At 41.3% G+C, this 13,413-nt stretch overlaps 1 protein-coding gene across 1 annotated transcript; it reads right to left on the bottom strand.

Moving 5' to 3' along the window:
* Positions 1-634: 634 nt before the first annotated feature.
* On the bottom strand, positions 635-13,037 carry HORMAD2 (HORMA domain containing 2). Its single transcript, XM_035099291.1, has 9 exons — positions 12,973-13,037; positions 12,724-12,868; positions 11,965-12,028; positions 11,634-11,670; positions 9,761-9,781; positions 7,063-7,089; positions 5,814-5,881; positions 2,715-2,872; positions 635-900 (listed from the first exon to the last, which is right to left on the bottom strand). Exons 1-9 carry the CDS (start codon positions 13,021-13,023, stop codon positions 635-637), a joined length of 837 nt encoding a protein of 278 aa, XP_034955182.1. The 5' UTR covers positions 13,024-13,037.
* Between the last annotated feature and the right edge of the window lie 376 nt (positions 13,038-13,413).

Below are 13,413 nucleotides of genomic sequence, written 5' to 3'. Positions count from 1 at the left end.
ACAGCACATGGATTCTTTTTCATTCAGTTCAGTAGAGGGAAGAGTTATCTGCATGTTCATGACTAACTCTGCTAATTAGTTAATTATTTCGCAAACAATAATATGTGATTTTGATTTATTATTCCACTGATTAAATTTGGAGCTTCCTATGTTCCTTTCTATACAACCCTGGTGGTTTGTTGCTGCTGTCTTTTTTTGTTTCTTGTTTTTTAAAAAAAACCTATCAAACATCTGGATATGCCCTTAGAAATAACTTCTTGAGCATAAGGACTGTTCAGCAGTCCACCACCCTGCCTGTGAAACAACCTGCCCTGAAGAAAGCCTGAATAGATATTGTGCAGTGGATGCTTTAATAATAGGATGTCTTCTTTCAGCAGCATGGTCAAACACAACCACCATTCAATCCCTTTTAAATCTAGAATTTTAAGTAGTAGTAATAGTAATAATAATAATAATTTTATTATTTATATTATTTATACTCCACCCATCTGGCTGGGTTTCCCCAGCCACTCAGGGAGGCTTACAGCACATTAAAATTGTAAAACATCAGACATTAAAAATTTCCCTATACAGGGCTGCCCCCCTACTACAACACATACAACAATGGATTCAGGAAAATGATATCGTGTATAACCTATTCCTTTACTTTAGTGTTGCCTTCCTCTTCTTCCTCATCGCAGTCTAGCCCCTGATGGGAGATCTCAGTGGAACCATTCTCCTCAACCAGATTGCTCTCCAGCAACCCCATCCGTTTGCTCTCTGCTGTTACTCTCACTTTCATAATGTGGAACCCAGTGGAGACTGACCCGACTTTGAGGTTCACTGGGTCACCATCAAAAATCAGGCAATCAGAGATGTTGCCTTCCTTAAAGCCAGGGGGTTGGTAATCATTGGGTGTGACTGCAAAGGAAAAACATATGAAATCCTGTGCTGCACAGCCTGAAGCAAAAGGAAAAGCAGTCCCCAGAGCAAGAAGCTAGGCTAGGCAGCTGAAGAAAACAGAAGAAACAACAACCATGGCAAGTTCATTAGATATTGTACTCCATGTCATTTCGTGCATCTTTAGTTTATTTATTATTTATGTGAAAGAATTGATTGTAAAACAAAACCCCTGCAAAGTGGTTTACGAAAAGAATAAAACAATGAAATTATCGAAATGAATTGTTTGTTTCAACATTTTTTGTTTGTTTGTTATTTACAGTGGTACCTTGGGTTACAGACGCTTCAGGTTACAGACTCCGCTAACCGAGATATAGTACCTCGGGTTAAGAACTTTGCTTCAGGATGAGAACAGAAATCATGTGGCGGCGCGGCAGCAGCAATAGGCCTCATTACCTAAAGTGGTACCTCAAATTAAGAACAGTTTCAGGTTAAGAATGAACCTCAAAAACGAATTAAGTTCTTAACCCAAGGTACCACTGTATAGCATTTTAACACCGCTTTTCAGTAAAAAAAAGTTCCCAGAATGGCTTACATAAGAATCACAGAATTGTCAACTTGGAATGAACTCAAAGGGTCATCTAGTGAGTCCAACTTCTTACTATGCTGGAATCTCAATTAAAGCATCCCATCCAACCTCTGCTTTAAAACCTTCAAGGAAGGAGAGCCCACTCCCTCCTGAGGGAGGTGAACAGCTCTTACTGTCAGAAAGTTATTCCTGATGTTTAGTCGGAATCTCCTTTCTTGTAACTGGAACCCGTTGGTTCAGGTCCTAGCCTCCAGAGCAGGAGGAAACAAGCTTGCTTCCTCTTCCATGTGACAGCATTTTATATATTTGAAACCAGCCATTTGAACCCATTTGGTTTTTTTCACCTAGTAAAGGTAAAGGGGCCCCTGACCATCAGGTCCAGTTGTGTCCGACTCTGGGGTTGCGGCGCTCATCTCGCTCTATAGGCCAAGGGAGCCGGCATTTGTCCGCAGACAGCTTCCGGGTCATGTGGCCAGCATGACAAAGCTGCTTCTGGCGAACCAGAGCAGCGCACGGAAACGCCGTTTACCTTCCCGCCAGAGCGGTCCCTATTTATCTACTTGCACTTTGATGTGCTTTCGAACTGCTAGGTGGGCAGGAGCTGGGTGGTGCTCTAGAGGTGCTCTGACCAAGGCAGAATAGAGCAGGACTATTACTTCCCTTAATTGGGATACTATACTCTGTTGATGCAGCCTAGGTTTCTTTGCTGCTGCATCACACTGTTGACTCAGGTTTGTTGTCTACGAAGACCCCTAGATCTTTTTCACATGTACTACTATCAAGCCAGGTGTCTCCCATCTTATGTTTGTGCAGCTGTTTGTCCAACCTAAAACCTTACATTTGTCATTATTGAAATTCATTTTATTAGTTTTGGCCCACTTCTCCAATCTGTTAAGTTCATCTTGAATCCTGATTCTGTCTTCTGTGGCATTGGCTACCCCTCCCAGTTTGTTTGGATGAGCATAACAATACCTTCATCCAAGTCATTTATAAAGATCTTAAACAAGAACAGAACCCTGTGGACAGACCCCTGTGGTCCCCAACTTGACAAGGAACCACTTAGGTATGTAGCTGTTCTCACATGACCCCTCCATTCCTTCCTGCTGCCCACCTTGACAACCAATTTGCCTTCAGGCTGCAAACTCTGACATACATTTTGATAGCAGTTCCCCAATTTCCTTGGTTATGTGCTAGTCCTGAGAATTAAATTAGGGGAAGCCAAGAAAGGTGGAGTCTCATCACCTACCATCATTGTAGTAGAACAGTTTCATGGTCAATGTAATGTCATTAGGCAGCGGTCCAAGATTCTGCATTAAGACATACAGTTTGCGGATCAGCAAGATGCTGGCTTGCTTAATTTCCTCACCGTTCCCTCCATTTGTAAAGTTCCCTTGACTGTCACGACTGAAACAATAAAGAAGTCAAAGTCTGCTCCAAATCATATGGCTCAACATTAAGGCATAAAACAAACTTAAAAAGTAGATACACTCAACAGGTGTCAAGAAACAGTTTACTGAATGAGGAACTGAAATCCAATATAATCCTATAAACTACTGCACCAGAAAATAGATGTGCAGAATCAGATGCAAGGGACACTACTTCCTATGCAATACCAGCACAATGCATAGTTGTGTACTGACAACATGGGAAGCTGACATGTGCTGTGTCAAACCACTGGTCCCATTGGCAGGAGTCTTTCCCAAACCTTTGGGCCTTTTGCATGGAAAGCATGTGCTCTGCTACTGAACTTTGGTCCTTCCGCCAACTTATAAGCCAACCCCCTAGGAGTCTGAACCCACAGGAGCATGAGCCAGTTGCAAGATGATGCGCCATTGATAGTTATGGACAGTTCTGCTCTCATGAATAACTGCTCGTGTGAATAGTTGCATGAGCAATGTGACATGAAAGCCTTGAACACACACAAGATTCCAAATCTAATTGCATCTGTTGGGAAATCTTTAACAATGTGTCCGTTTCATGGAATCGGAGCAATGATCTTACATGAGTTCACAGTAGTCATATAATTTCACATGATAAATTATTTGTGGGAGCGAACAACCTATGGAACATTAGAACTGACTCTGAAGTGTTCTGTGTTCTGTGTAATCATACCTTCCATAATGAGTGGAGGACACATGCAAATAGGGCCAAGGACAGGACAAGAGGTATGTGCCATCTGAAGACACTTCAGCTATCACAGATCTACTTACAACAAAGCAACTTGAAACATGTACAGTGATATGCTGCTGCAGCCTCTTCTGATAAGATTGCAGATTGAGTTGCCAGACTTAGGATAACACTGTACCGTGTTTCTCCAAAAATAAGACACCATCTTATATTTATTTTTCCTCAAAAAACAAACAAACAAAAAACCACTATGGCTTATTTCCAGGGGATGTCTATTATTTTTTTCCTCCTTCTCCTGCCGCGGCCGGCATTGCTGCTGCGCCTATCACTATGGCTTATTTTTGGGGTATGGCTTATATTCCTTGAATGCTTAAAAATCCTGCTACGGCTTATTTTATGGCTAAGTCTTATTTTCGGAGAAACAGGGTAGTTACACCAATGCAAGCCAGTGTGTACCTTTTGGCTATAGCATCTAACCATTCTACAGGATTTGGACATCAATCTCACAGCAACAGCAGATGCCAAAATAGCAAAATGATTTTCAGTCGCAAAAGTAACCACTGCCACTTATGCCCCACTAGCAAATATAGAATACCCACTGACACATTTTACAGTAAGGATATAAAAGGGCTGCAGAGTCTTTTCACCACTATAATCAAGATAAATAGGAAAGACGGATTTGCAGTGGGGTACTGCCTGGAATTACAACATTTGTCATTAACACATGAATTGACATTATGACTGTGGAAAGGGCACAGCTCCAAAATTAAAAATGGTTATGAATACTCATTTGTTCAGCATTTGTATCTATGAATCCGATCTAAGAAATAAGGAACCAATTTCAGAAACAATTAGATTGCCACTGGAGAGTATGTGCTCATCCTTCTAAGAAAGATTTAATTAAAGCAAGCTGAACAGGTTTATTTCAGCACCTCTAAACCTGTAACCCAGATCTTGACATCTAGCTCCAGTTCACACAGTGAGAAGACTAGGTGCAAAGTGAGTGGTGAGATATCCAAGAGGATAATTGAAAGTGCCAAATCACATTAACATTCTTTTTTCACCATGGAGGTACATCATGAGTACCTTGTGAAGTGGCTTATCAAAGAAAATCTGAATTCTAGGTTGTACAGGGTATTTTAACTAGATGGTACTGTATATGATGTTGTAGAACTGTTGATTTGTGCCACCTGGTGGCAGTGGTGGGGAAAGCACCATCTGACAGGAAAGTGTGCAATTTGGAGTCCAGTTTCCATAATACATCTCAGTTCACCTGTCAAATCAGAAGATGGCCTGAGGGCCTGAGTCCACTCACTATTGTCTCTGTCTGATCCTGATCTTGCCCTGAAGCAAGTCCCACTGTATTTAATATGATTTACTCCTTAGGAGGTGGACACATGATTGCACCCTTAATACTGTAAAGAGGAATCTTATAGTTATCTAGTTCACAGGCTTGCTGTAGGAGACATGCAATAATAGACTGCAAAGTAGTTTGCATGTGAAAAGGCACTACACAGTAAACAAAAAACAAACAAACAAAACTGTCTGCATAACAGCAGCTTTCTCAAATTAAACACTTCAAGGCAGGGATAGGGAACCAAATGCAGCCCTCCAGGCCTCTGTCCAGCCCTCAGGACTCTCCTCAGACCATGCCCTTCACTGCCCCTCCTCTAGAGCTTTTGCCTGGTTCTGGGTTGTCCTTGAATAATGCTTCTTGCTTACCTGGATGGAGGATGGAGAGAAGCGTAGAAACCCCTGTCCGTTAGGTCCAGTCATGGACGACTCTAGGGTTGCAGTGCTCATCTCGCTTTACTGACCGAGGGAGCCGGCGTACAGCTTCCAGGTCATGTGGCCAACATGACTAAGCTGCTTCTGGCGAACCAGAGCAGTGCAAGGAAACACCGTTTACCTTCCCGCTGGAGCGGTACCTATTTATCTACTTGCACTTGACGTGCTTTCGAACTGCTAGGTGGGTAGGAGCTGGGACCACAGCGACACCCGCATCCCACCTGACTGCTGGATAGCCTTCTAAAAAAAAAATAGACCCTGCTCCTTTTGGCTTCTGGCCCTGCCTAGGCCTAGGACTGCCATGTGGCCCCTGGAAGGTTTCCCATGAAGGAGTGTTGGCCACAAGCTGAAAAGGGTTTCCCATCCCTGTTTTAAGGCAAGCATCTCTCTCATTGTATTTGCCCAAGAAATTAAATGATGAAGTGTTTACCTATCAAAGTCCATCTGAGGTCCACTCCTTGAATACTTGAACTTGAACCGGTAAAATTCTGTCATGTGCTGGAGATTGAAAAGCAAACAGCAAGACCAATTGTAACTTGCTACTGTAACAAATAGACTTTTGACCATCATGGGATGTTCTAGCCATATAATAATTCCCACATGAGATCTCCTTAGATTAAAGCACATGAGCTATCTGTTGACATTTTCCTCCCTTCTTCAAGTCGATTGCTTTGTCCTTAGATATCATTACTGTGTTGCAATGGCACTTGATGCCATTACACGGAAAACTTTATGTTTGTCCTATAAAATGTTATTTTATCCATACACGGACCATTTATTACATTACTTTGGCTCTAATTAGCTGGAACATTTAGTACTCCATGTACAATGGTGCTAGCCTAAATCATCTGTCATGCTAAGAGAAACTGTGTATGGAAAAAGCCAACAGTTGAAGGAGGGCAGAAAACGTATGAAATTGCTTGCTTTTACTGAAATAAGCATAAATGGGTTCACTAACCCAGCGTGGGAGATGCTGTGATTATACTCAAATGTGTATTGGTTTAATTCACATCAAGCCTTCTCATTAGGATGATCAAGACAGCTAACAAAATGAAACTGCACAAAGCAATTACAGTACAATGAACAAAAATGATACCAAAAAAATCAAATAAAACATAATAATAATTCAGGATAAAAACTGCAAGCTGGTTTTGACACCTCCCTCTTCTGCTGACTGTGGATGTTCTAAACCCAACCATAATGGCAAAAGGAGGGCTTGTTGCCAGACACTTCCTTCAGCTGCTGACAGATCCAATGGGCAATTGGAAACTGAAGTACGGTAAGACACATGGCTTCAGCTTAGTCCCGATGATGATTGTAGATCTTAGAAATGATTGTCTAGGAGTGCCTTTGCTGGTTTTCTTTTTAAAAAATAAAGATTTGTCCTCTCTCTATTTAGCAAAGGAAAGAGCTTTAGCTCACCAGCTTTGCATGCAAATGGTCCCAGGTTCAATCTTCAGCATCTCAAAGCAGGTCTGGAAATATCCCTCTCTGGAACCCCGGAGAGCAGCTGCCACTCATTGTAGATAAAGCTGAACTGGCTGGACCAATGGCCTGACTCAGTATAACACAGGAAGCTATGTCCCAAGCATGCATGTGTTGGTGGTGGAAACTGAGAATCTGGCTAACTTGAACATAAAGCATAATTTCTGCCTACTTGATTTTTTACTTTCTCTTACCTCAGGTTCTTTAGGGTTGGTATAGATCTGTTTTAAGAAAGCAGACTGAGTTAGCATTGAATTTTCATAGTAAAAATAAAGCAAGTACAATTCTGTTTGATCACAGGTAGACTATAAATCTCACTGCAGGAATTTCTTTTACTCATCTTTCCTGGATCTGTAATTAGTCATACAAACTGTGAAACTGTGAGATGTGTATATAAATATCTGTCTTGCAAAACTTTCCATAACCCCAGCTCTCATTCAGGGAATTAATAAAGCAGCAGCACCCACATAGATACCTGTAGTCAGTTCACCAAACCACCCAATATTCTAGACTTCTAATTTTAATAGATTTTAATAAAGCCAACAGATTTTAATACACATTTCCCTGTGGAAATTTCAATCATAATATCTCAGAGTAGCAACTGCAGAAACATGGGACCTCTTCTGACATAATTTTTAGTGCACATTCATGATTACTTGTTCTCTTGATGCTATTGGGGCAGTCACACATGATCCCACTTTCAATACTGTTTGTGCCTTCCAATCAGTGCAAGATCCCATAACTTGCTATATTTTTTATACGTACAAATGTTCTGGTTTATTCTTGTTCTTTCGTTGCTCTGCCCCTCCAGACAGAAATAATATGGTAGCATTGGGGAAGTATCTCAGAATAAACTAAAGCAGAATAAATCCACCACTAATGCACTATTATTGTGTTAAGAACATGATGCAGAATGCACCTGCCATAAAACACTAGTCTGGAGAGGTCCATTAGGGCAATGAGACTGGTTTTTACTTGTCTATCAAAAGCGAGCGTAACAGCCACAATAGTCTACCATGCAAAGTGAAAAAACTGCCCTCTCCTGGACACTACTTAATGGGGACAGTCAAAACTAAATGAACAACAGGCTGCAAGAAGAATAAGCTTTTATAACCAATCATTTCAGCTATTTGCAAAGCGTGGTGTTTGGAGCTTGCTGTTCAGGGGGTGGGGGACTGTCAGCCCCCATAGACCTTTCGATCCAGCCCCCAAGCAATCTCCAGGCCACACTCCTCTCTGCGTCTTCTTGGAGTGTTTCTGCATGGCTGGAATGTGTCTTTGAACTCTGATAATGCTCCCTGCTTGTCTGGATGGAGAGATGTGTGGTGTGTGTGTGTGTATAAAGCTGACTTTTGTATGACCGGAACGTAGCCTATGGTACAAAAGTAAGAGTCCTATCAATTTCTCTGCCCACACACTGAAGAAGTGTGCATGCACACGAAAGCTCATACCAATGACAAACTTAGTTGGTCTCTAAGGTATTCCTGGAAGGAATTTTTTATTTTGTTTTGACTATGTCAGACCGACACAGCTACCTACCAGTACTTGTAACTAGAACTCTGCCCACATTGCCACTGATCCCCACCCATCACTGTCATGCTGCCCCCAGGAGGTTGTCCATGATGTGGCCCTTAGGTTGATAAGGGCTTCTTATCCTTTGCAACATGGGGAAGAGTAGAGTACAAACTCTCACTCTTGTGGGGAAAAACCAGGGTGGTGAAAAAGACCCTCTTCATCCCTCCAAATTCCAACAGCAAATCTATTATGTATCTGAAGAAGTGTGCATGCACACAAAAGCTCATACCAATGACAAACTTAGTTGGTCTCTAAGGTGCTACTGGAAGGATTTTTGTTTGTTTGTTTCAACTACGTCAGACCAACACGGCTAACTACCTGTAACTATTATGTATTGATATTTATTTATTTATTTATTTATTTATTGTTGTTGTTGTTCTTATTAGCAACAAAATCTACAATAAACTCAGTATCTGTGATTAAACATTAGTCTCCTTGTGTTTACTGTGTCAATAGAAAATAAAGAAATCCTACATTTAACAAACTTGTTGGCTATGATTTATCAGCTGTACGAGGGCTGCTGCCCCTCCTGCATGAGGCAAGGTGAGGTGACCGCCTCAGGTGGCAGGATCCACAGGAGCCTCCATGGAACGCATCACCTGCTGCTGCGTTTGGAGGTCAGACCATCTGCTTCCCCAATGCTGCCTCTGTAGAGCAGGCATAGGCAAACTCGGCCCTCCAGATGTTTTGGGACTACAACTCCCATCATCCCTGACCACTGGTACTGTTAGGTAGGGATGATGGGAGTTGTAGTCCCAAAACATCTGGAGGGCTGAGTTTGCCTATGCTTGCTGTAGAGGCTTTTGACCCATAGGAGGCCCCACCCTTGTTCCCAGTGTAGATCTTCACTCAACCTTTCTTCCCTGGCTGAGGGTGGGGTTGTGGGGGACATACTATTTTGTGGTTCACCTCAGGTGCCAAAATGTATTGGGCTGGCCCGGAGCTGTACAGTGAACTGTAGTTTAATGAAATAACTAAAAACTTCTAATAAAGAATTTTCAGCACTTTCACCAAACTACAATACCCAGAGACTTGGGGCAGGTAGAGACTGGTGCAAACTGAACAGGTATTAAACCTTATAAAAAGATGTAGATGTGTAAAGATAGCACTTGTAAACATATTCAAACAAGTTAGAGATTGCGGAGTGTACATCACAGTGGGAAGTAATACTTGAGGAAAGTGTCAAGATATTGAGGTAAAATACATTGTTGAAATATCTTAATCTTTGCCCAAGGCAGGTCAGGCCAAATTAATGTTTATTCTTTCCAAACAGAAGAAGAGGAAATCCTCTGTGAATTGATTTCATGTGCTACTTACTGTCAAAACAGCCATATGTAGCTGGGGGAAAAAAAAGAACTATCAAAAATCAGCATTTCATTTTAAAACGTCCCCATCATTTCTTCCCTTAAACTGCTACTATTTCCAATAGCTCAGGACTGAGGGGGCTTTTTTTTTACTTGGGTGTGTTGTGGTATCTTGGCGACTGAACAATGCAACTTTTCAAGTCTAAATTGTTTACTCAAAGAAATATCTCAGATGCCATTTTACACGTGTTTTAACATTGCAAAAATTGTCTTTACTGTAAATAGCAGTTGCTGAGAAGGACTTATCAGAAATGAGACTACAGCATATGGGGTGGGGGTGTTAAACTTACCCTCCTGAGCTGTGGTCCTGATGCAAATCTCCATCCCAAAGGATGGGGGAGAGAGACTTCTCACTGGTGCCAATACTGTACAGTCTTTTCCCCACTTAGAGTGGTAGATGGAATTGCAAGAAACATAACTGACATCTTGTGGCCAATTGGATTAATTACACATAAAACGGTAGCTTTAGGTTTATATTCCTTTTGCTAGTTGCGCCCACCTGTATAAATCTTATAAAATCAGTTTCTGTACCACATGCAACTGAAAAAGGTAATCTTAACCCAGTGCTTGATATATCTCAACTACTTTCATAGGGCCAAATTAGATCTGCCGACTTCTTTTTACCTTTGAAGTGGTTGTGGGGGATTTTAGTTTTGATGAATGCAGGTGCGGGGTAATGGATTGTTTAACACTTCCCCCTGTGCTAAAACACACACACACACACACACACACACACACACACACACACACACCCTCTTTTCAGTGCCCAGAGAAAGAGGGAAATGGGTACTTGTATTGTGCCTGATCCCCAATGTACACCAAATAAGGAGGCAAATGAGGGTGAGTTGGGTCATGATTTCACATTCTTAGCATAATTTCATCTACTTATGTGAAAAGGAAAATGTGTTGTAGTTATTTTTAGAATCTCTATTATAGTCAATAGGGATGAAACAGATTTTCAGATTTAACATCAGACCTGGACCTGAATAACAAATCAAATCAGAATGACACAGAACAGATCCAAAAGAGATTGGTTTGCTTCTAAATGCTACAAATACAGATGCAAATAGAACCTTGTAATTGCTGTGCACCTCTCTTAAATATTTTCCCCGCACCTCTCCTCTGATCAAAATATTTTCCCCGCACTTATTGTGAATGCTTTAAGGTTAAAAAAAATGTCAGGAGATCCTGCAGAGTGTTTGGCTTGGCCATTGATATATAGCAAAAGAACTAGCATTATAACTTAAAAAAATAAGCAACCAAAGTAACAAGCACTAAACAAAGAAAAGTACCTAGGACAGCTATCTTTTTCTTTAAATGGTGCTTTGACAACTGCTTTTGCAAATGTGACTTTTCCTGTCAGTGAATCTCCCTCTTTAGAGAAAAACTGCATCCGTTCAACATCTGCATATCAAGCAGCAGTTTTGGACTGGGATAATTATCATAACATCATATGGTCATCTATTTTTTAAATTAACTACACACACACACACACACACACACACACACACACACACACACACACACACATCATGAGTCTGGTTCAAACTTACTTATTGAATTACTGACTATCAGGCACAACATGCAGAATAGTCTGCAAATTGATTTGATTCATGGACATCTCCATATTTACTCCAGTTGCAGACATGGCATAAGCAAACCTTACAGCTCTAGAGGAACAGTTTTCTTTGGTCAAGACAATTCATTCAAGGCAAGAGGTGAAGAGCAGTCAATTTTGCAGTGAGGTTTCCCTACGTTCTGTAACTTTGTGGTGAAATCTCATGATATTTAAAACACGGTTTAATATAAATGAAATAAAAACTTACATAGTTATTTTCCAGCGCATCAAAGCACCCTTGAATCCTGCTGGAGCAGATATATTAATGAATGAACATTCATCCAAATACTGTATATATAAAGTGATAACATTCTTAGTTGCCAAATGGAGTTTAGAGCTCATAGCAAACAATATGAAGGAATGCTCTGGAATGTAAAACCTGTGCCCAGTTAATCAATAGTAAGGATTATATAAATATCTGGTTTTTGTAGCAACCTTGGTGGGGGGTGTATGTACAGAGTTTGTGTAGAGCCAGGCATCTGCTACAATCAATATCCACTATGGTATCTTCTTGATCATTTGGGATTTCTGTTTCTTACCACTTGACTATCTGGAGTGAACCCTGGCAGCTTTTATCTTCTCGAAGAATTTTTAGGGACATGTCTGGAGGAAGAAAAATAATGCAGTTAACTGGTGTTTATCAAGTTGATTTCCAGGTACCAAATATTGGCTGCTTCCGGACAGGTGGCTTCAAGTTCAAACTAACTGCTCTTCCATTGGAATTCGGAAGTATTGTGCTTTTCCTATGTGTACATCTCACTATATTTGCAAAGAGAGAAACAAAGATAAAGACAAAGACAGAGAGAGCAGCTTCAAATTCACATTAAACTTCAATGTAAGGTAAAGGTAAAGGACCCCTGGATGGTTAAGTGCAGTCGAAGGTGACTATGGGGTTGCAGTGCTCATCTTGCTTTCAGGCCGAGGAAGTCGGCGTTTGTCCACAGACAGCTTTCCAGGTCATGTGGCCAGCATGACTAAACTGCTTCTGGCGCAACGGGACACCGTGATGGAAACCAGAGCACACGGAAACACTGTTTACCTTCCCACCACAGTGGTATCTATTTACTGTATCTACTTGCACCGGTGTGCTTTCGAACTGCTAGGTTGGCAGGAGCTGGGACAGAGCAAGGGGAGTTCATGTGGATTCGAACCGCCAACCTTCCAATCAGCAAGCCCAAGAGGCTCAGTGGTTTAGACCACAGCGCCACCCGCGTCCCTAAACTTCATTGTGGATAAGCCTGACATGTAATAACTCAAGAGCTCAATGAAACAAAAGAGACAAAGGCAGCAAAAGTTACCATCTAAATAGCGGGTTCCATAAGAGCTTTCTGGGAAGAGCCCTCGGAGGTAAGTTATGCAGGAGATTGAAACTGCTAGCAGCCTTTTCACCAAAACCATAGACTGCTGCTCAGTGGCAACTCGGTTTGGAAACAGAGCCGTTTCCTGAAAATGATGAAAACATATTTCCTATTTGCTTTAGAAGACAAATGAATAAATTGGAGGTCTACATTTTCTTCTTAAAATAATACTACAGGTATGCTTTTTACCTTCAAAGTTTTGGGCTTCTGCCCAGAATGCAAGAGTTGAGCAGTAGCCATATTCGTTCAGTTAACTGTTTTCCATGGAGTGTTGGACCTACAGGAAGACAGATATGCCTATGATAAGAAAGAGTTACTTCTAGGCAACCAGGGATTTCAATTTTCAGCTGTTCCCTGGCTGCCCCAATTTTAGACTCCAAATGATTACCATAAGTATGGCAGGCTAGCAAAAGTTTTTGAGGACTGTTAAGCTTTGGAGGTTGATTTTCAAGATTGACCTACGCACTATTCAACAGCGATGGCTTACCTGATTGTGTGTAATAGTTTTAGCTGCCCTTTATTCACGTGTCACTGATTAAAATAATTGCATTTATAATTTGGTCGGCACCTTTCATCCATGTTATTCAAGACAATGAATAATGTTATTTCCCTCTTCTCCTACCTCATTCC

This window comes from Zootoca vivipara, chromosome 17 (genome assembly GCF_963506605.1).
Source record: "Zootoca vivipara chromosome 17, rZooViv1.1, whole genome shotgun sequence".
NCBI classification, from domain to species: Eukaryota; Metazoa; Chordata; class Lepidosauria; order Squamata; family Lacertidae; genus Zootoca; species Zootoca vivipara.
The sequence above is the reverse complement of the archived record's forward strand: the minus strand, read 5'-3'. Positions and strand labels throughout refer to the sequence as shown.